This window comes from Danio rerio, chromosome 22 (genome assembly GCF_049306965.1).
Source record: "Danio rerio strain Tuebingen ecotype United States chromosome 22, GRCz12tu, whole genome shotgun sequence".
NCBI lineage: Eukaryota > Metazoa > Chordata > Actinopteri > Cypriniformes > Danionidae > Danio > Danio rerio.
Window position 1 is genome coordinate 17,897,501 of NC_133197.1, and position 25,083 is coordinate 17,922,583.

Here is a 25,083-nt window from a genome sequence, read left to right on the forward strand (position 1 = left end):
TGTTCCATAGACGTAATAATTTTTATACTGCACAAAGTGTATATTGTATTGTGAACAAGCACAATATTTATAAACTTTGTGTTTTAATTTTAAATCATTCTGGAGTTATATATGTTGCTCAAAGAAAAGCTCCAACATATGGTTAACGCAACTGTACAACCAAAAAATGTGTATTTACGTTTTTTAAGGGGTGAGGGTTGGGTTTATACTTAATTTTTGAAATAAAGTGTGTTTTATGAATGCTTGTTTCAGCATGGAATAAAATAAATAAGATAAATGCAACTTTTTATATCAATTTTCTTGTAATTTTGGGTTCATGATTTGGGTTTGTGCCTTTTTATATAAACACATTTCTGAGAGTTAAGAGAAGTCTGTATTGGAATACATAAACTGCAGGAAAAACATTGTGCGATAATAAGTTGCAAAAACTTTTCTTTTTTGAGACAGAAACATTACAAAAGAAACTAGACAACAATTCAATTCAATTCAGCTTTATTTGTATAGCGCGTTTACAATGTAGATTGTGTCAAAGCAGCTTCACATAAATGGTCATAGTAACTGGAACAGTGTAGTTCAGTTTTTAGTGTTTAAGTTCAGTTCAGTTCAGTTTAGCTCAGTTCAGTGTGATTTAATCATTACTGAGAGTTCAAACACTGAAGAGCAAATTCATCGATGCGTAGCTCTACCAATCCTGAACCAAGCGAGCCAGTGGCGACAGCGGAGAGGAAAAAAAACTTCACCTGATGGTAGTGAAGAAAAAAACCCTTGAGAGAACCAGACTTAGTTCGGCACGACCATTTTAATTTCTCCGCTGGCCAAACGTCTTGTGCAGAGATATATATCCACTGTACAGAACTTATTCAGATGAAATTAAATAAACCAGTGTTAACTAGTGTACCGGCATTTGTTTTGATTAATTTAATATTATAGGACTAACTGAACTTTCAATGACAGGTGAAGCATTTTCAAAAATGATGCCGGGTTGCCATGTCCACGTATTGTAAGCATTCTGGGCTTTGTTGTTTACACTTAACTCATTAATCAGTCAAATTTATGGCATTGTTAGAAAGGAAGGCAAACAGCAACACTGTAGATTGTAGAATGTAAAAAAAAGTAATCCATTTTTGATGTTTTTTGACGCCAATTTTATGTCAATTTGATGTCATTTAAACATTAAGATAGTTTACATGCATTGTAGGATACACAATCCAGTGTAAATTTAGAATTGAAGCTTTCAGATTACATTATAATATTTTTTGTGTCGTTATTTTGGGGGTTAAAAGGGAATCAAGGAGTGAATGTCAAATAGACGTCAAGGTTTTGACATCAAATCGTATTGGCATGTCGTTTTGAGCTCATGGTGCCTACTGACTCACAAATTTAGCTTTTTATTGCTGCTGAAAATGATCAACTTTTGTTATTTGTGTGCTATCTATTATCTATCTGTTAGGGCTGCACGATATTGGAAAAATTGCAATATTCTGTGACAAATATTGCGATATGGATACAATTTCACCAGATGACCTAAATATTTTTATTTGGAAGAACTCATCATTTTTAATTGATTAACAAATCTCTTTAGGGCAGTGCATCTGCTTAAAATCTAATAAACAAACTACAAGCAAAGATTAATACAATAAAGAAAAGATACAAATAAAATTAACACACTTCTATTGTTTTCAGAGGAGTCTAACAGTATTCATGTACAATAATTCAATAATCAAATGTAAAATTATACTGCAAAGTCTTTGTTGTATAAATAAATCAAAAAATGAATCCTTTTTAAAGTTACAGACGTGTCATATCCCAGCAGGCACAGGACTTTAAAATAATGTCAGATTGACGTTGTACCCTAATGTCATGGGACATTGCATTTTGTTTGGAAATGAAAATCAGGTTGATGTCAGAACCTAACATCAGGCCAACGCCAATGTCCAATGTCGGACAGATGATGCATTTTGGTTCCTTTCCAACACAACCTAAAAACAGCCAAATATCAACGCCTAATGATGTTACAACTTGACGGTGATTGGATGTTACTATCAGACGTTGGATTTTGGTTGCCATACCTGATGAATAAATGTCAGTATTTGACGTCTATATGACGTTGGTTTAAGATATTGGCTCGACGTTGGATTTTGGTCACATTCCAACGCAACCTAATATTAACGTTATTTCACATCATTATTGGACGTCAAAATAACGTTGTCCTTAGATGCTGACGAACTAAATCTAACCTAATATTACGTCTTATGACATTGTGTGTCTGCTGGGTTTATTGTACCTGAATGCTTTTCTACAGTCACAGGCCTCAAATTATCATATTTCGATATCGATGTTGGAACAACATGTTGTGAAGTGCTACTATGTATTGCTAAATGTTATAACAAATCAATGAGAAAAAAAAAAACTAAACTAAAATAAAATAAAAACTAGAATAAAAGATGTTTGTGGTAGGCCAAAGTGAAGAAGATTTCCAGGGCAAGAATCTTGACAACACTCATGCCTGTTCTTATCATTTCTGGTCAAGTAATTGAAATATTAAGCTAATATCTGCTTATATGTATTCCTTAGCACCTAAACTCAATTTGTCAATATATTCCACTCGTTCCTGCTTCTCCATTGTTTATACAGCATAAAAAATCGGCAGAATAACACATACAGTAGTAGATAAACCACGTAAACCATACTGTTATTTACATCCGAGTGTCACTAGTTTGGCCGCACATCCGAGTAACTGACCGAATCTGGAGACTAAATGTTAAAAATGGAGTTATGCCGTAGCCTACTTTATCACGGTCAAGCTGTTTATATTTCATTAATCGCGAACAAATAAAGTTACATATTTTTCTGATATATACATCACATTAATACCATACTCTGTTTGGTAGGTCATGCACTTTATCCTCTTTCACATATTATAGTCATCATCACACGGGGGGCAACACTCCCCAAAATGGAGTATTTTAATAGTTGCGCACAGGAAATGTCATTTCTCATATGTGAAACAACACCCCCCCTCTCTTTTAACCACACACATGCAAGCACCCGCACACACACACACACACACACACACGCACATATAAAAGAATAGTTGAAGACAGGGTTGTGGTTTTTTGTGCACAATGTCACACCTGGACTTTTTGATGCAGCATCTCTTCGTCTCCATATTAGGCCTCTGTGAGTCGCACTGCGTGGAAGTATTGCTTCGAAGCGGCCTGTGGTCTGAATCCAGCACGCGTTTCTAACAGCACTTCGTGTACGCTAATCGTGCCGGGGAAATAGTACAATATGTAGGGGGAGACGGACGGGGGGTTTAACATGTGAGGAGTTTGGTTTTTTTTTTCGGCTGTGTGGACGCTTTTGTGAACGTGCGCTTGGTTTTTAGATTAGTGTTTGTTTTATTATAGTGCAAACCTAAAAATAACCTACTTGTACATGAAATACATACTACAATCAGTAGCATTATACACATATACAAGAAAAGCACAATAAGCACATGACATATAATGTATGGGTTTGGATTTTGAAACAAGTATATATTGTACACTGACAAAAAAAAAACACGATTCATTGGATGTACTAATTTTTTAAAGGTAAGTGGTTGCAAACTAATTATATAAGCTGAGTTTAACTTTGTTTGTTTAAATTCAGCCAATATAAATTTTCAACACTTACCTTGATGATAATAATTACCTTCATAACGATGACAACAATAATAATAATAATAACAACAATGGTAAATAATAATAATAATAATAATAATAGTGTTGATTATTAAAGTAGTGATAATTTTAAAAAATGGTTTAATTTTAGAAAATCTTTGCCTCGTTTCTTTATTATTATTATTATTATTATTATTATTATTATTATTATTATTATTATTTTGTGTACTTTTTAAAGTGGCATTCTTTCATTCAAACATTATGAATTCACCAGCATGGACCACGCCACACTTTGAGCTAGACTTTATTGGATGGAAGGGATGGTAAGGAAACAGTGGAATGAAGGGGAATAAAGTAAGAGGATAAACAGTGAACAGGTAGGTACTGTAGGTTGATTTGGCATCCTACAATGATGCCCACAGACTCAGAGCAGGGGTACCGTCTCTGTAATATTTTGGTAGAGTGATTGGACCACCCGGTTCAACCTAAGAGGGAAGAGAGGGTTATAAAGTTTGTTAATGGGAAGCAAGGAAATAGAGGGAAGGAGGGTGGGTTCTCTAGGTGATTGGTTAAGGAGGCAAAGTGAGGCGTAGTCCTGCTGCCAAACCTTTGTTTACAAGTTAACTCCATGACATTTATTTTAGGGCATTTATTTACTTATTTTTATTTCACTATTCATTTACTGAAATCATTTTAATTAGTAGTTAAATGTTTATAATTGTTTAAAATGTAATTGTAAATGAATTATTATTAATTTATTAAGTGAATTATGTTCCAAGTTTCTGAAAAATGTAAAAGTATGTTTTCACAGTTCTTAAAGCTGCTATAAATGAGACCAAATTGTAATAATAAAAACTCAACACTCTTTAAGTATATCAACACCTTAAAGTTATAGGGTTCTGTCTGACATTTTTGTCAAAATTGAGTTATTGACATATTCCTACTAAAAGACAACTTATTTACATTATGGGATGTTTTTTTATAGGTTGTGTACATTTAAGACTTAAAAAAAAATGTTACACTGATACTATTTGCTATATGGAATGCAAAAACTTTGAAGCTCAATATCTCACAATCATTCAGAATGCAGATAGAACCTTATAATTCTAAGATGACGTATACATGTCAGAGGTGTGTTTCAGAAAACCATCGTTAGCTATCTAAGTTTGCAAGTTCCACCGTTACAAACATAGTTTGCTGACCTAGCATTTCCCAAATCTGTCGTTCCAATAAACATTCGCAAACTGCGTTTCAAACTTCTACGCTTGCAACGACACCTCTGGAGCTGTAGTTAGAAACATAGTTCCTGGCTTTGTTCTACTCTTATTTATCCCCCCTAAGCCCTATTCATTTTGAACATTCTGACATTTAATCTTTGAATGATTAAAAAAAGCATTAAAGTTATCACTCTTAGGTGTAATTTGCTTTCAAAGTATTTTTACAGTTCAGTTTCAGCGATCTTCATGTTTACAATTGCACTCAATTCGTAGCGCACTTTGAAAACAGTTATGTCACTTTAAACACAGCCGTGGCTTATGAACAAATCTATAAGTGACATATTATTTATCAGCGAAATTTACGTTACATCTCCAAAGCTTGTGAAAACCAAAAAAAAAAAAAAAATAGCATACGTTAATGCTTTTAATTTATAGTAGGTTACTTATTGGTGCGGTATATGACATGTTACCACCCCGTTTAGAACATCTTTATGGACGCTTTATGTTATAACTAATGTGGTTCAAATGAAGGGTCTGCGACAGAGAAACTACAGATTTTGGGAAAACACTCATCACTACATCGTTCTTTTCCCAAACAATGCATTGTACTATGCTAGTTTAGCTGCAAGTCAATGAAGACCATGAAATGTAATGTCAGACATAATTTATGAAATAATAAGAATGAAAATGTCACACTTATCTTACATACAGGTGTAAAGTCTAGATAGGAGGAAAACTTCTTCTTTCACTGAGAAAAAGAAACTGAAAGTATCTTTTCACCCACATCTTGTTTTTCACTTCTCGTGTGTGTGTGTGTGTGTGTGTGTGTGTGTGTGTGTGTGTGTGTGTGTGTGTGTGTGTGTGTGTGTGTGTATGTATGTTTTTGTGACATTTCAAGACACAAATCTGTATAATGACATAGGTGACACAGGTATTACAAGAAGGTGGTGAAATATGAGGGCATTGCTGATGTTCTAATTTCTCAAAAAGCTTATAAATCACACAGAATGAGTTTTTTTTTTAGAAAATAAAAGTGTCTAGTTTCCTGTGAGGGCTGGGTTTAGGGGTAAGGTGGGGTTAAGGCAATAGAAAATAAGATAACACTTTATTTCCAAATCAAATCACTTTTATTGTCACATCATCAGCAGCATGTGTGCTATAATGAGTTGATACTGCTCCTTCAACAGACATTTAACTGACTATAAGAAACTTTGCAAGTACATGTCAACTTACACTAACCCTAACCCCAACCAAACAGTCTACTTATAATCTAGTGAAAATAAGTTGGCATCTAGATGCAAGGTAACTTAAATTCAACACACGGACCTACAACATAAAGTGTGACCGAAAATACAGTTTGTACAGTATAAAAACTATGGAAACCTATGTAGAGTCCCCACAAGTCACAAAAACAAACTTATGTGTGTGTGTGTGTGTGTGTGCAGGTCTGGGTTACTCCATGTTTCCTCATGGCAGTCTTAGTCGAGCCCTGGAGATGAAGACGCCACCACCGCTGAACATGAGCAGTGATGGCCGACGAGTCGAAGCCCACGCCGGACTGTGTGGCACTCGCAGCTCTCTGGCCAATGCTGTGAGGGAGTCTACCAAAGTACTTACTGACACACTAAAAATCCAGTCAAAAAATAAAGTCAAATTAAATATTACCTTGTCCATTGAACATTACTTTATGTATTTAATTAGTTTATTGTATTTTAATATAATTTTTGAAATATAATTATTATATGAATGTTTTTTTCATCATTTTATAAATGAATATATTTATGAAAAAAATGTAATACATGCTACTTTTAAAATTATAAAATTTAGTAAAATATAACCTTAAATTGCATTGATTATTATACATTTATGAAAGGATGTAATATAGCATAATATACACATTTATGATTTTATTTGTCATATCAAGTATATTGTTAATAATTTACATTTTTATGTGATGCCCATTTTATACTAATAATTTCCAGATAATTTTGTACAAATTCTAATATTTGAAAATAAATGTAATTTATTGTTTTTACATTTTTGTCACATCACCCTTATAAATTATGATATTATTAATTTGGTAAATAATATAGCTTGTGTATATATTTTATATAATGTAATCATATTGATATTGTTCATATTTTTGTAAATAATTGTGTTTATGTAAATTTATTGTTCAAAGATTAATGGCATGTCATTATATAGCACACAATTACTCATATTTATGCTTATGAATACTATTATTATATTATATTATATTATATTATATTATATTATATTATATTATATTATATTATATTATATTATATTATATTATATTATATTATATTATATTAATAATTTATCAAATGTCATTCATTCATTCATTTCATTCATTTTCTTTTCGACTTATTTTGACATATTTTTAAGACATTTCAAAGTATTAGCATTTCATAAAATAATTGATTATAATCATATTAATATAATCATATCAGTTTCACTATAATATTAATTAATTCAAGTACATAATATCACTTATAATATCTTCATATATCAGTTTAACAAACTAATGCATTATGAAAATATATTTTGTGTTTTTCATCTAGAGAGCTCTCTATCAGAGCATGCATGCTGGCGGACACATGATGGCCATGGGGAAAACAGGCTTACTGGGACACGGCCTGAACTACAGCCCCTCAGGTGAGACTTGGAGGAACAAAATACTGTAATGAAGCAAGTTGCAAAAATTCTTCTGCTCAAATGGGATTTTTATATATATCCAAGTAAATTGGCTTTCCAAGCAAGAAAAAATGTTGGGCAGGGGTGGGTGGGGCAGTGGTGGGTGATTGGTTGATCAAAGTATTGACAGGTTGTCCCACACTTACTTGAGTAAATATTAACAAAAAAGTTGTTAAAGATGGACTGGAGGTTATTTCATTAAAACATGTTCAATAAATCATTTGTAATAAATACTGCAGTGTTCCATAGAAAAGTACATTTATAAATTGTGATTTTGTGGTTAAGAGAAACATTAACAGTCAGTTTCTATCTTAGAATACAGCCATCCGGGTTACACTGTGGGTTTTCAACGCAGTTCTATGAATACCTGGCAACCTTTGACTCATCAGGATGCCCATCAATCCATGATCAGCCCAGGGTGAGACATACTGTTTTGCTTGCCATTTATCACATAATAACCAATCATAGATTATATAATAAGAACGCATATAAGAAAAAACATATTATTTTGACTTGAAAATGTATGCTTCTTTTACATTCCCCGGTCATTTTTGACCCAATTAAATTTTTATTTGTAAAACAGTCATAACTTAAAAATGTTCAACTAAAAACTTTTGTATCTGATTAGTAACTTCTTTTTAACTTCATCAATTATAAGTGAATGTGCAAACATGTAACTTTTCCATGTTTTACTTTATTTACTTTATATCTTATTCAAAAATGAAGAACTCATTTGAAACTTTAAGTTGTTATGAAAAGTAGAGTAAATCAAAGTTTAAAAAGTTATATTTATTTATTTTGTATCTAATTTGGTGCAAATATATTAACTATATATTGATAATGTATTAATGTAAACATAAATAAAAATTGTCCTTAGTTGTATTAAAATGAGTTAATGATCAATAATATTCTAATGTAATAATTATATAATATAATTGTATAATTAAAAATAGAAGTATTATAATTAGATTATATAATTTTATATTATATCATATTAAAATATTCATAAGAATGGATGAATGGATGGATGAATGGATGGATGGATGGATGGATGGATGGATGGATGGATGGATGGATGGAAGGATAGAAAGAAAAAAAGAAAGAAAGAAAAAAGAAAGAAAGAAAGAAAGAAAGAGAGAAAGAAAGGAAGGAAGGAGTGATGAAGTAAGGAAGGAATGAAGGAAGATAAAGGAAAGAAAGAAAGAAAGAAAGAAAGAAAGAAAGAAAGAAAGAAAGAAAGAAAGAAAGAAAGAAAGAAAGAAAGGAAGGAAGGAAGGAAGGAAGGAAGGAAGGAAGGAAGGAGAAAGAAAGAAAGAAAGAAAGAAAGAAAGAAAGAAAGAAAGAAAGAAAGAAAGAAAGAAAGAAAGAAAGAAGGAAAGAAAGAAGGAAAGATGGAAAGAAGGAAGTAGAAAAGGAAGGAAGGGAGGAGGAAGGAAGGAAGAAAAGAAAGAAAGAAAGATGGAAAGAATGAAGAAAGTAGAAAAGGAAGGAATGAAGGAAGGAGGGAGGGAGGAAGGAAGAAAAGAAAGAAAGAAAGAAAGAAAGACAGAAAGGAAGGAAGGAAGGAAGGAAGGAAGAAATGAAGGAGAAAGAAAGAAAGAAAGAAAGAAAGAAAGAAAGAAAGAAAGAAAGAAAGAAAGGAAGGAGGAGGAAAGAGAAAGAAAGAAAGAAAGAATGAATGAATGAATGAAAGAATGAAGGAAGTAGAAAAGGAAGGAATGCAGGAAGGAGGGAGGAAGGAAGAAAAGAAAGAAAGAAAGAAAGAAAGAAAAAGAAAGAAATTAAGAAAGACAGAAAGAAAGGAAGGAAAGGAGGAAGGAAGGAAGGAAGGAAGGAAGGAATGAAGGAAGGAGGAGGAAAGAAAGAAAGAAAGAAAGAAAGAAAGAAAGACAGAAAGAAAGGAAGAAAGAAAGAAAGAAAGAAAGAAAGAAAGAAAGAAAGAAAGACAGAAAGAAAGGAAGGAAGGAAGGAAGGAAGGAGGAGGAAAGAAAGAAAGAAAGAAAGAAAGAAAGAAAGAAAGAAAGAAAGAAAGAAAGAAAGAAAGAAAGAAAGAAAGAAAGAAAGAAAGAAAGAAAGAAAGACAGAAAGAAAGGAAGGAAGGAAGGAAGGAAGGAAGAAATGAAGGAAGGAGGAGGAAAGAAAGAAAGAAAGAAAGAAAGAAAGAAAGAAAGAATGAAAGAATGAAAGAAAGAATGAAGGAAGTAGAAAAGGAAGGAATGAAGGAAGGAGGGAGGAAGGAAGAAAAGAAAGAAAGATGGAAAGAAAGAAAGAAAGAAAGGAAAGAAAGAAAGACAGAAAGACAGTAAGAAAAAAAGAAAGAAAGAAAGAAAGACAGAAAGACAGTAAGAAAAAAAGAAAGAAAGAAAGAAAGAAAGACAGAAAGAAAGAAAGAAAGAAAGAAAGAAAGAAAGAAAGAAAGAAAGAAAGAAAGAAAGAAAGGAAGGAAGGACGGAAGAAATGAAGGAAGGAGGAGGAAAGAAAGAAAGAAAGAAGCATGGATGGATGGATGGATGGATGGATGGACAGATCTTAATGATCTTAAATATACAGTAATTATGCTCAAAATATCATCACTATCCACAGGATGGCATCAGGAGGAAGCTGCTCGTACCCATCCCAAAGCTCCTCCCCCTCCTCCCCGTCACACCCCTCCCTCAACTTGAGCATTAAATCAGAGCGCACCTCTCCCGTCCACATGATCTCCCCCACGCCCCCCAGCCATCACATGCTGCAGCACTCACCAATAGCAGAGCCCAAGTCCAGCAGCTGCCCCCCGTCAGATGAATATGCAGATCTGCAGAGAGAAGAGGCGCAGAAGAGCAGCTTCTCCGGTCAGCAGCAGGGCCCAAACAGAGACCCGCCTGAGACCAAGAGCAGCCCCAACCCCAAGCAGCAGGATATCAGTAACGGCTGGATAAGATAATCACCTGTTTTACAGGGGTAGTTCATACAAAAAGTGAACATTTACTCATCATTTACTGGTTTCTTTTTTCTGTTGAACACAAAAGAAGATATTCAGAAGAATGTTGGAGACTGGAGGCCATTGACTTCCATAGTAAGAAAAATAAAATGGAAATTATTGGCTACTGGTTTCCAGAATATGTCAAAATATGTGTATTTTTTGTGTTCAACCGAACCACCTGAGGTTGATGAGAACGGGATGAGTAAACGTTTAGGTCCCGCTTTATATTAAGTGTCCTCAATGTAGTAATGTACAGAAATTAATAATTGGTTACAATGTACTTATTGTGTAAATACATGTGTTTACTGTTTACTTACGCTTAAATATCTGTATGTAATTACATCTGTAATTTAATTCTGTAATTACATTTGTAAATACACTGTTGACTATTCCTTACACCTTAACCCACCCTTAAACCTACGCATACCACCAAACCTGTCCATAACCATACACCTATCCCAACTCAAGAGCACCACAAGTGTTCTCAAATACATTATTAACAGAGTAAGTACATTGTATTTATTTTTGTTGCAAGTACATAGTAGTTTAGGACACTTAATATAAAGTTTGACCAAAGTGTATCTCTTTATGTTTTAGGAAACATACATTATGTGTTTTACTTTTAAAATTCTGCTATTTCCACATTCAAAATTCAAAGCTCATTTGGTTAACGTGTGATTTTCTTTTTCCCCAAAGAGTGTCAATGACTTGGTCATAAATGATTTTCATGTAAATGATTTTCACTCAGGATGGACTGCTTTTATACTTTGAAACCAATGCTGTTTTTATTATATGCAAAATGTATTGCCATTATTTCTCGTATTACCTATACAATATTTTATTTTCTATGCTTGTGTTTTAACTTACGCTTGAGTTAGTCGGTCCTCAAGTTTTTTGTCAGTTGAAGTGTGTTACAGTGTCCACAAGATGGCGGCGTTTGAAAATATAAGGCATCTAAATGCTTGTTGACACGACACCCTGTATCCCAATCTTTGTTTTATAATAACTAATTAAAGAAGTGCGTTTGTATGTTTTGAATAGTCTGTCATACATTCATTCAGGTATGCTGGGATAAAGGGCATCATCTGCCAAACGTTTTATTAATATAGTATTTGAGTTTTTTTTTTTAGCTATTTTTAAAGGTGTTTTGTCGAAAGCTGGAAACTTGTAAGCATCGACTTCCATAGAATATGGAATATAGAATATGGAAGTCAATATTTTCAGGTTTTCAGCTTTCTTCAAAATATCTTGTTTTCTGTCCAACAGAAGAAAGTAAGTGGACACTCTACCAGAAACTTATTTTCACTTATAAAAACTGTGACAGGGTCTGATTTAAGCTTGTCGTCCTCAAAAAATCATGCATAAACAAGAATAAAAAACATACAAATCAATAACAGAACGCATCCTTTATCACTGACAGCTTCTCCTCCATCAAAAGATGTCCCTTCTGAGTCATAGCCTTAAACATGTTTTGCACACATTTCATGTTAAATTTAATGTGACAGGACTGGCAGAAACACGGAGACAGTTGTAAAATAGTATTTATTTGTAGGATTTATTCATAACTTTGTTTTTAATTAATTGATGTAAATGATTACAACTTAAACTTCGCAATTTCTGAAGTTTTTTCTGTAAATAACAGTTTTTAGCATAACAAAATATTAAAGCTTTAGGTTCAATTGGGCTGAGGACAAGGACAATGACAGGGTCTGTACATTTGGAAAGTGTTTTTAATGAAGAAAAAAATCTGAGAACCAAATGAATGACATATTCCTTTACAGAACAACTCACAGAAATCATCAACCATCAGTCTATTTTAGAAATAAAATACTTTTTATTCACTGTATTTATGTTTTTATTTTACACTGCAAAAAATGCTTCTCTTACTTAATTTTTTTGTCTTGTTTTTAGTCCAAATATCTAGCAATTCTTAAATTAAGAAGCATTTTCTAGACAAGCAAAACATATTGTCTTGTTTTCAGAAATAATATGTCAAATTTTTCTTAAAACAAGCTAAATAATCAGCCAATGGGGTAAGCAAAATAATCTTATGTAGAAAGGAAAAACGATTATTTCGCCTCATTCGTTTATTTTATTTTCGGCTTAGTCCCTTTATTTAATCTGGGGTTGGCCCAGCGGAATCAACCGCCAACTTATCCAGCATATGTTTTACTCAGCGGATGCCCTTCCAGCCGCAACCCATCACTGGGAAACCCACACACACTCATTTACTATGGACAATTTAACCTAGCCAATTCACCTGCATCGCATGTCTGGGGGAAACCGGAGCACCCCGAGGAAACCCACGCAAACGCAGGGAGAACATGCGAACTCCACACAGAAACGCCAACTGACCTGGCCGAGGCTCGAACCAGCGATCTTCTTGCTGTGAGGCGACAGCACTACCTAGTACCTACTGCGACACTGCGTTGGTAAGTAGGCCAAATTATGCCGAAAGAATGCCACTAGAGGGCCTCGCGAACAATCAGTTATTTAAATAACTACTTAAAATATAAAATTGCTTCGGTTTTAAAGACCATTAGCAATGCTGCATTACACCACAATTACAACGTTAAACAGTAGAATATGTATCTTTCCTGGATAAATGATAAAATTTTAGCCAATTATTCTGGTGAGTAAAAAAAACCGACCACTTCCGTTTTAAATCAGGCACCATAGGCATTTCCATGGCACTATTTTGAAGCTGGACCGAGCCAACAATATGCTATTGGTGATTCAGTGCTGTTGTACCATCGTACAGGTAAGTTCAGGCGTTATTTAATTCAACGCAAAACTAAATGAAGTTGTTTCGTTTTTAAGTAATTTAGTGTATGTTTTACGTTTCTATGACGAGGCCACGTTTTCAAATTATGTATGCAATACAGTTTTTGCCTGAACAAAACAATTTGTAGCAGCATAGTTTTTAACGTTAACTTAAAGACAGAAAGATGGCATAAATAAAAACACGTGAATACCTCACATACAGCCTCATTTTCGAATTGAACATGGCGGGAAATGTCAAACTGACATTTCATAAACACAGCAGCCTAACCTACATTTCTGATTAGCTTATTGCTGATTGGCTTATTTTAGTATGTTGAAAAGATATGGTTGGCCTGATAGTTTGACACTTAAATAGCAATGCTGGAGCTTTTATTTACAGAATCAGATATTTTATATATTATATAATATATATTCTTATTTTTTTGTCAGATGCCTATTGTCACTGTAGGCTTTACAATACTGATTACAATCAGAATACATTTACTACTGTGGTATCTACAGACACTTATATTCAAGTCCTATTTCTCAGACATTTTAGACAACATCTTGAAACCTTTGAGATAATAATATTTATTTTCATACTAGTTTTACTATAAAAAGTAATTTCTTAAATTAATAAATGCTGTACAAGAATTGGTTAGTTCATGTTCGTACATGTTAATACTAACATAACTATAACGGAACCTTATTGTAAAGTTTGATTTGCATGTCAATTGGGTAACATTGATGTATAAATGCTCAATTTATCTATTAACTTTCATACTTTTAATATGTGTGCACGCTCAAATGCAGCCTCGTTTTCGAAATAAACATTTTCAGCATAACATTGAATAAAAACTTCAGGCCTGAATAGCCATACACAACTTACTTACACAAACAGCGTGACATAAACAACCCTTTAGACATCGTTTTTAATGAAATGTGGGAAATAAAACAAAAAACAACAAAAAAAAAAAAACATCAAACGATCACCACAGTACATTTCCTAATAGCCTTTAAACATAATGTTAAAAGATACGGTAGACCTGAATAGTCTGACACATAAATAGCAAGAAATGCAGACACATCATCTCCACAATGTAGAAGCTGAATGAGCGTTTTATCAGAACATCAGATTTATTCACATTCAAATATGTCATGTCTAGTCAGACTTCTTGTCACTATATATTATACTATACAAACACTACCACTGTGCCATACCCTCTTAATTAAATCCCATTTCTCAGACACCCGTCACACCACACTGTTAAAAATAGACACTGTTTTTGTCAGGAAAGGTAATGGTTTAAACTTACTGTACATTCATTCATTTATTCATTTTCTTGTTGGCTTAGTCCCTTTATTATTCCAAGGTCGCCACTGCGGAATGAACTGCCAACTTATCCAGCATATGTTTTACTAAGCGAAAGCCCTTCCAACTGCAACCCATTTCTGGGAAACATCCACACACACTCATTCACACACATACACTACAGACAATTTAGCCTACTCAATTCACCTATCTTAGTTTGGACTGTGGGGGAAACCGGAGCACCCGGAGGAAACCCACACGAACAGTGGGAAAACAGGCAAACTCCACAGAAACGGCGACAGACCGAACCGAGGCTCGAACCAGTGACCTTCTTGCTGTGAGGCGACAGCACTACCTACTGCCCCACCGCATCGCCAAAAGGTGTACATATTAGTACAGGGTTGGCCAACCCTGTTCCTGGAAAGCCACATTCCTGCAGATTTCAGTTGCAACCCATATCAAACACACCTGCCTGTAATTATCACGTGGTTTTCAGGTCCTAATTAATTGGTTCAGGTGTGTTTGATATGGGTAGCAACTGAAATTTGCAGGAAGGTGGCTCTCCAGGAACAGGGTTGGCCACCCCTGTATTAGTACAATATGAAACCATTTAAAAACATTAATGCTTAAATTACCTTATGTGCATTTATAAAATATAGATATAGCACAAACATGTCTGCACTGTGTATTTTAAAGAGCATTTGATCTGTAAAACATCTGCTGCGCACAAAGATCTGTTACACATTTTGAAAGGTTTGTTTCTAAATCATACGCATCTTAAAGACACATTCTAAAAGTCTATTTGACATCTGACTGTACATCTATTAGGGATATTTCATATTAGCAAGCTCTCTAAAAATAAATCTGTCCGATGTATACAAAACAAACATCCAATAAACATCTGTGATGTAAATGTGGTGTCAGGGATTATCACAGTACATTTGTGAAAAGCTTTCTATTGGCATATTTTTAAAGATACATTGGGCCTGAATAGTTTGACACTATAGTGGCACTAAATAAACATCCTCTTCGCAATGCTGAAGCTTTTTAACATAAAATCAAGTCTTGTCCGATCCTTTTGTCAATACAATGCTGATTATAATCACCACATAATCACTTCCACTGTGTCTACACACACTTATATTCAAATCCCATTTGTCAGACATCCGTCCACACCATCCTGTATCACACGAGCCATTAAAAAACTGAAAATTTGCTGCAATTACCCATTTTCTCTAGGCTATTTTGATTTGTACTATTGTGTAAGTACTGAAAAAGACCTTTTTTCCAGTATGTCTATCCTTAAGACTCTTTCAAATTAACAGCACAATTAATGCACTATGAAGCCAGTTTACATTTAAATGACCAAATGTGCTTTATCTATGTAATATTTCCTACATTCATTCATTAATTTTCCTTCGGCTTACTTCCTTATTTATCTGGGGTTGCCACAGTGGAATGAACTTGCTTGCATTTACTGTAAAAAAATCCTCATATGCAACCCCCATTTTCAAATTAAACATTTAATAAACGCACTGTGAACTCTCATATTATTGTTGTAGTATGTTTCTGAAAGGCTTTTGTTTTGCATAACATTTAAAGACATGCTTTGGGCCTGATTAGTTTGACAGGTAAAGAGCATTTGATCTATAAAACATCTGCTGTGTACAAAGATCTAAAAAACGTCTTTGAAAGGTCTGCTTTATGATTCTAAACTAAAGTCAAAATCTAAACGTTTATTTAACATCCGAATTTAGACATCTAATAGACAGCAAACGCTATTAAAATAAATCTGTTCAATGGAAACAAACATCAAATAGACGTTTCTGTGATGCACATGTGGTATCAGGTTTTTCTCAAAATGCTAAATTTTGAAACATACATTGGGCCTGAATAGTTTGATATATAAATCATCTACATAATGCTGAAGCTCTTTAAGATAGAATCAAATCTTATGCTTGTTGGATACCTCTTGTTGCTATGTACAATATTGATTTTAATCACCATACAAAGACATCTGCTGTGTCCACACAGACATAAACATAAAAAAGTCTAAACATTCATAAACTAAAAGTGCATTTATCTATCAAATTCATTCACTGAATGGCTGTTTCACAATTCCAAGAACGCAGAGAATGGACTTGCGGTCTTGTGAAGACCAGCCTTGCCAGGTCACCTCGGAAGAGCGAACTCGGGAGACCAGAACACCACAGAACGCGTCCTGTGAGAAATGAGATGCTGCGTTCTTCACTGGATCTTCCTGATGGTCACGTGACCTTCGCGCATTTTAAATTCAGCTTTATAGCGCTTTTACAATGTAGATTGTGTCAAAGCAGCTTCACATAAAGGGTCATAGTAACTGGAACAGTGTAGTTCAGTTTTTAAGTTCAGTTCAGTTCAGTTTAGCTCAGTTCAGTGTGATTTAAAATCATTACTGAGAGTTCAAACACTGAAGAGCAAATTCATCCATGCGTAGCTCTACCAATCCTGAACCATGCGAGCCAGTGGCGACAGTTTTAAATGTAAACTGATTTAAACATTACAGCATTCATACAACGCTGTACTGTTTTTCCCATTTTCAAAATATACTATACATAATATGTATAAAAATATAATATACACAAAATATAATATACACAAAATATAATATACACTATTCATAAACACTTTACAGATATTCATTGCACAATATAAATAAAACAGATTTTAATACGGATTTCAGCAAATAAACAGCCGCAATGTGTTTATTTCTTTATTAAGATGTCCATGGTGATGTTTATATTCATCATTTCATTTGGGGAAACACCTGAGATAAATAAGTATTATCTCTGAATTTGAATAGTAAACCTATATAAAATGCTGCGCTTCCCACCTCTTTTCGCAATGACTTCTGGGACTTTTTAGCACGGGTTTGGTCCTCAAGTCTGCATCGGTGCATGCTCGATATCAAGAACACATCCAAGAACTTTCACACATCCTTCGTTCTTGCGGTCATGAGTGTTGGAACTGAACTTTGGCAGCTGATGATGACGTTATACGAGAGCACAAGACGCAAGACCACTGAAGAACGCATATTGAGAAACAGCCATTGTTAATTTTTTGTCTCACATGCAGCCCCATTTTTGAATGAAACATGGCAGGAAACGTAACCTGTCATTATTATCGTCACATTACATTTCTGAAATGCTATATTCCTGAGTAGTTTAACAAATAAAGAGCATTTGATCTCTAATACATCTGCTGTGTATAATGATCTAATAAGCGTCTTTGCAGGTGTTTTGTGATTATTCTTCTAAATTCTTAAACATTTTAGAGACACATTCTAAACATCTATTCAACATCTGACTGTAGACATCAAATAGACGTATTACAGATGAGCAAACACTTAAACAAACATTAAAAAGACATCTCTATGATGTACATTTACATCTAGTCATTTCAAGAGTTTGTGGGACCAGGGCCGGCAGTGTTCTTGCTGTTGGGCTCACAGTGCTAACCACTGGGCCGCCGTGCCGCCCAATCAGAGGTAAAGTAAGAGAATAGGGCAGGAGGGGGGTTTCTTCCAAACGAAGATAAAACTAACTGAAAACTGTGGTTATTTATAGTAGCTTAGGGCTCATATGATTGGAAGATATTGTTTAGCAAATACGGGACCGGCCATGATAAATCATAAGCACGTGATCCTCTCGAAATTAGTTTATGAATAAACTTCACTTAGCAGACGCTTTTATCCGAAGCGACTTACAAATGAGGACAAGGAAGCAATTTACACAACTATAAGAGCAACCATGAATAAGTGCTGTAGACAAGTTTCAGGTGTGTAAAGTCTAAGAAGCAAAGCATTAGTAATGTAAGTTTTTTTTTTTTTTTTTTTGAGTACAGTTAGTGGTATAGCCAGAGAGACAATTGCAGATTAGGAAGGAAAGTTGAGTTTTTAGTCGTTTCTTGAAGACAGCGAGTGACTCTGCCGTTCTGATGCAGTTAGGGAGTTCATTCCACCAACTGGGCAGATTGAATGCGAGAGTTCGGGAAAGTGATTTCTTCCCTCTTTGGGATGGAACCACGAGGCGGCGTTCATTCACAGAACGCAAGTTTCTGGAGGGCACATAAATCTGCAGAAGTGAGAGCAGATAAGACGGAGCAAATGCTTGTGGTATCAGGGATTATTTCAAAGCATTGTTTGCATATTTTTTTACAGATACATTGGCCCTGAATAGTTTGACTCATAAATAGCTAGAAATAAACATCATGTCCACAATGCACAATATATTGTTTGAGCATCGATTTCACAAAGTGTGCATCCGCAATAGTCACATCGCAGAATATGCAATGTTGAGTTGGGATTATAGATGACCAGAAACCACAGGTCAAAGCACATGAGATTTGTTTAGACACAATTGAACCATAATAGAGTGAAAGTTTATAATATGCTTGTGTTTTTAAGGCCTGTGACTGTGTGAGCAGTTTGTTATTAAAGCATTTTTGTTGTGCATGATGAAGTTTAATAAAAATAATTTTTATGAAATTAATTATATGTGTAAGACGATCCAGTGTTATTTTACATTTGATTATTCAATTTCTGTACCTGAATAAGGTTAAGACTCTCTCCAGAAAAGCCGTGAAACATGGTTTATTTTACTTGAAAATTTGCTCCATTTTTGCTCCGTTTGCTGTGAGGAATCATTTTAGGACACAGGATAGTGAAAGTGTCACGGGTGGATGACGTCGAACTCCGGTGGCGTTTTCTTCCCTGTTTGGCGCATCTTCATTGTCGTTTAGTCTGATGTTATGACAGCTGACATCTTACAGTGTGACATTGGAGCCACGTTCATGCAGTCTGATATGCTATAATCGTTCAGGAATAGAAAAAAATTGCACAGTGTGAGCCAGCCTTTAGACATCGAAATTGAAGTCGTGTAGATGTGCAGAATTGGTCTTGGACCGGCAGATGAATATAAACATAATCTGCACATCCGTCAGATGTCTAATGTTTAGTGGGTATTCTTTGCACCTATCGAGTCAGTAAAGGACCACAGACACCATCCTCGCGAAATGCAGAGTTTTTTCCCCATACGGCGTGCAGTATCAAATTCTGTTAAAACTACACTCTTCCAGCAGTTCATACTCGCATCCAATACCTCGTTTGTCATGAGGGTCATGCATGAAATGTTCCGGAATGAAAGTGAAATTGCCAAACTGAAGTTAAAGTCAACAAACTAAAAATGAAGCATCTGAAATTACATGAAACTCCCGAGGAAATGTGGATAGCGCAGTGACGCAATGACGTTAATCAAATTATGTACTATAACATGTAAAACGGGTCATGAAAGGAACATTCAAAAAGCAACTCATGTAAACACCTTTTTCATATTATTGTCTTATATAAGGCAAATAATTTGACTACTGATGTCCATGTAAACGTCGTCAATGTTGATTATTAAGAACCCATTTCTTGAAGTTATACTTAAATGACTTAAAAGATACACATTCTCTAACAGACTGAGTGATAGCGTGAATTGTGTCGTAATTCGACTTCTCATCAATTAGAAATTATCAGACAGGAGGTTTTGAATATCAGAAAATAGACTTTATTCTCCATAATAAAGCCGAGAAAGAGCAGAGCAGACCCCAGAGCATTCTGAAGTCTCTCCTGGACACTTCCTATCTCTGGTTCTCTCTTTCCAAAGTCTCTCCTGCTCCTTCTGAAGTCTCTGTGTTTTTTACAATCTTTATACAGGTTATTTTGACACACCCCTAGGTGTCTCATTTTAACTTTTAACCATTTTAGGATAGGTTTTTACTCTAGGTGGCCCTGTTATTCTTGGCTCTCAGCCCACTACCATGTCACAGCCACAGCCACAGCCATGTCACCCTGCAGCCCAAGACCGGTTACTCACTGAAGCTAAGCAGGGCTGAGCCTGGTCAGTACCTGGATGGGAGACCACTAGGGAACACTAGGTTGCTGTTGGAAGTGGTGTTAGTGAGGCCAGCAGGGGGCGCTCAACCTGTGGTCTGTGTGAGTCCTAATGCCCCAGTAAAAGTGAAGGGGACACTATACTGTCAGTGGGCGCCGTCTTTCGGATGAGACGTTAAACCGAGGTCTTGACTCTCTGTGGTCATTAAAAATCCCATGGCACTTCTCGTGAAAGAGCAGGGGTGTAACCCCGGTGTCCTGGCCAAAGTCCCTCTATCGGCCCTTAAGATCATGGCCTTCCAATCATCCCCTTCCACCGAATTGGCTCTAACACTGTCTCTCCACTCCACCAATAGCTGGTGTGTGGTGAGCGCACTGGCGCCGTTGTCCTGTGGCAGCCGTCGCATCATCCAAGCGGATGCTGCACACTGGTAGTGGTGTGGAGAGACCCCCCTCATGATTGTGAAGCGCTTTGGGTGTATGGCCATACACAATAAATGCGCTATATAAATACACATTACATTACATTACACTAGCTCATGTCAACAGAGATGTTACAGGTCTGTGTCAGCAACTGTTTTGACACCAAAGTTTTCTCTCCATAGATGCAACTTATGCAGAAGGACTAATTGTTTACATACATTGTCATGATAGCATAATCACTTGATAATATGGTACTCATTCTAACTTCTGACACATATAGCTTCATACAAGTATTTAACATATATAATCAGGGCTTTATATATTCAGTTATTCTACTCAGCCTTCTCCTAGTGTTGCTCCTGTGCAGGCATACTCATCTTACACAGTATTTTTAACACATGCTGGCATGTTTGCTGCAAACAATACATACATTTTGAGAAGAGAAAATTAACTGCTTTACACTTAGAAAATACTTCACACAGAGATAATAAAATCTTCTTCAATTGTGACTCAAAGAGTTTCCGATATTTAAAGATGTTAGATCTTGTCAGATCCCTCTTGTCACCAATTACAATACTGAATACAATCTCCAATAAAATCATCCTGCAATCACTTCCGCTGTGTCTGCACACACTTATATTCAAATCCCATTTCTCAGACACCCGTCCACACCATCCTGAACCCCCCGAGCCATTAAAAAACAGAAAATTGGCTGGAATTACCCATCTTCTCCAGATCGTCAGCTCACCCGGTCTAACCGCGGCTGAACAGAGGGCCACAGAGGTCACGTCTGGGCAGGTCTCTGGGGGCCGATGGGGCGAGTCTGAGGGGCACGTCTGGATGGTTCTCGGTGCAGTCCCTATAGCAACAGCCAGGGCCTCCTGACAGATGCACATAATTAATGTGATTATATAGATATGTCAACCCCGTCACCCTCCACTTCATTAAGCCAGACACGGCATCCAGACGTGTCATCAGCCGGCCCGACGTGGGAAAAAAATTATCCGTCTGAGATTCAATACGAGACGTTATTGGGACAGCGGCGAGACAGAGGATATAGACTCAAATACACCATCTGATTAACGAATATCAGCCAGAATGACTCAAATGTTTCTTGGGTAATAAAACACACCAGGAATTCAAATGAAAGATGCTGTATTTGGGATATACAGTGCTCTACGTAAATGAGTACACCCCAATTTCAAAATGAATATCTTTATCCAGTATCTCGGTGAATAAAGGTCATATACTTTGGTGTATTTGAACAAAACAGATTTATCAAATGGATATATTTATTTAAATAATATTTGTCACCGAACATCTTTATAAACCGAAAGATAATACATTTAAATTCATGTGAAATATTGGGGGGGAAAATTACAAACTACAAAATTTCAACAAAAATCTTATGCATTTTTGTTTCTCAAGAATTTTGCTGTTTTTAATTGTTTTTATTTAGTATTTTCCCCTCATACATCAATTTGGGTGTACTCATTTTGGACCGTTATCGTATGTTATTTTGTTAAATTAGCTCCAGATTTGGCTAATTTAATGTACAGTTGAATTCAGAATTATTAGCCCCCTTTTGAATTTGTTTTTCTTTTTTAAATATTTCCCAAATTATGTTTAACAGAGCAAGGAAATTTTATCTGATAATATTAATAATAATATTATGATAATAAGAAATTCTCATTTGTTTTATTTCGGCTAGAATAAAAGCAGTTTATTTTTAAACACCATTTTAAGGTCAAAATTATTAGCCTCTTTAAGCTATTTTTTTTCGATAATCTGCTGAACAATCTATCGTTATACAATAACTTGCCTAATTTCCCTAAGTTGCCTAGTTACCCTAAATAATTTAGTTACCCTAAATAACCTAGTTAAGCTTTTAAATGTCACTTTAAGCTGTATAAAAGTGTCTTGAAAAATATCCAGTCAAATATTATTTACTGTCATCATGGTAAAGATATAATAAATCAGTTATTACAGTTATTAAAACTATTATGTTTAGAAATGTGTTGAAAAAAAACCTGCTCTCCGTTAAACAAAATTTGGTTAAAAAATAAACAGGGGGGCTAATAATTCAGGGGGGCTAAAAATTCTGACTTCAACTGTATATGCACAATGTAGTATTGTAAAGCTTCCTATGAAAAACATGAATTTTAAATCCGAGATTCGAGAGGGGGTGTACTTATATATGTTGTGTACTGTACATGATTTTATGATTTATTTTGGTGGTGATGACCGTAATGTTTGTAGTAAAACTGTAGTTATACAAATGCAATCAATCCAACAAATGAAAAAACATGTTAAGTACACTTTTAATATAATAAAGGCACAGTTTATTTTTTGTAAGTGCCATGTTTTTCAGCTTTTGTACTTCAAAAAAAGTAATCTAATACTAATTACATAATTAAATTTGTATTTTTAATTACTTATCTACTTGTATGTCTGAAACATATTTTAATTAATGGATAAGGAATTTAATTATGGACTGAATTACTCCTGAAAATTCTGATAGCATAACCTAACGCCAATACATTAAACTTTCTTAATTGCTAACTTTAGCTTTGTAAAAAAAAAAAAAGAATAATAATAAAATAAAAACTTTAGCATGATTTTTACTAACAAACTTAACATTCTTTAGCTAGAAAACAGAATACACAGAAGCAAAACAATATGTTTCATACATTGTCATGAAGTAATTTCTTCCTCAATTTGGTGATTCTTATATGTGCGATGGTCTTGATTTAATGTAACATTTTTGTTAAAAGAAAAACTGAATTATTATGAATTATGATTGCTAATCTTTCTAAAAGGATGTACTCTGCTTCGATGAATTGATTTATACAGAATTATTAAATATAATTCAAATATTTCAGGCAAGTACATTATTTATTTATTCATTTTCTTTTCGGCTTAGTCCCTTTATAAATCCGGGGTCACCACAGCGGAATGAACCGCCAACTTATCCAGCATGTTTTACGCAGCGGGTGCCCTTTCAGCTGCAACCTATCTCTGGGAAACATCCATACACACACATACACTACAGACAATTTAGCCAACCCAATTCACCTGTAGCGCATAGAGTGGGTTTGCTCCGGGTGCTACGGTTTTCAACCACAGTTCAAAGACATGCCTTATAGGTGAATTGAATAAGTTAAACTGGTCATGCGTATGAGTGTGTGTATGTTTGTGAATGAAAGTGTATGGGTATTTCCCGGTACCGGGTTGCAGCTGAAAGGGCATCAGCTGCATAAAACATATGCTGGAATAGTTGGCGGTTTTTTCCACTGTGGCAATCCCTAATAAATAAGAGACTAAGCCAAAGGGGAAATGAATAAATAGTCTTTTAATTTTGGGTAATTAAAAGACCAAAACTTTACTGACTTGGTTGCTTTATGTTTTGTTTTAGATTTTTTTTGTCACAGAAAAGAATAGCCGAGTAATAAAGTTCAGAGATCAGTTCAAGCTTTTCTGAAGTTAAGTATTTTGTGCGTACCATCATGCAGAAAAAATGTCAAAATGATATTGATTGGCTGATATATTGGCTCTCGGTTAACATTTTTATTTGATTTTAGATGTATAATTTTTAAGTGTTTAATGAAGAAATATCAGGTTGAAATCAACTCATAGTAAGGAATTTTATTGTGTATATTTTACTTTAAACTTCGACCACTTGTATTCCTCTTGTACGTACCAGCTGATAAGCTAGTCAGACATGTGACCATCTGATCCTTTGAATGGGATGTCAGTTGTTCTGACTATGGAAGTCACATTTTATCAGCCATTAATCATGTCAGGTTGCAGACACACAAGACTGGAGCAAAGCAATGGGAGGGAATATACCATATACCAGCATTTGGTTTTACAGTTGAAGTCAGAATTATTACTCCCCTGTTTATTTTCTTTCCCCGATTTCTGTTTAACGGAGAGATTTTTTTTAACACATTTCTAATCATAATAGTTTTAATAACTCATTTCTAATAACTGATTTATTTTATCTTTGTCATGATGACAGTAAATAATATTTGACTGGATTTTTTCAAGACACTTATATACAGCTTAAAGTGACATTTTAAGGCCTAACTGATTAGGTTAAGGCAGGT

At 34.8% G+C, this 25,083-nt stretch overlaps 1 protein-coding gene across 4 annotated transcripts in view; it reads left to right on the forward strand.

Annotated features, from left to right (window-relative positions):
- The window catches only part of mef2b (myocyte enhancer factor 2b), a 26,604-nt gene extending 15,006 nt beyond the window's left edge, over positions 1 to 11,598 (forward strand). The window contains exons 6-10 of one of the 4 annotated variants that reach the window (XM_073936579.1): positions 5,781 to 5,813; positions 6,328 to 6,491; positions 7,468 to 7,561; positions 7,916 to 8,018; positions 10,184 to 11,597. In XM_073936579.1, coding sequence (XP_073792680.1) covers positions 5,781 to 5,813; positions 6,328 to 6,491; positions 7,468 to 7,561; positions 7,916 to 8,018; positions 10,184 to 10,523 — 734 coding nt within the window. In that variant the 3' untranslated portion in view covers positions 10,524 to 11,597. Of the gene's footprint in view, positions 1 to 5,780; positions 5,814 to 6,327; positions 6,492 to 7,467; positions 7,562 to 7,915; positions 8,019 to 10,183 lie in introns of all 4 variants that reach the window. The other 3 variants (XM_073936580.1, NM_001278856.1, XM_009296252.4) reach the window with 3 other exon arrangements.
- The last annotated feature ends 13,485 nt before the right edge of the window (positions 11,599 to 25,083 follow it).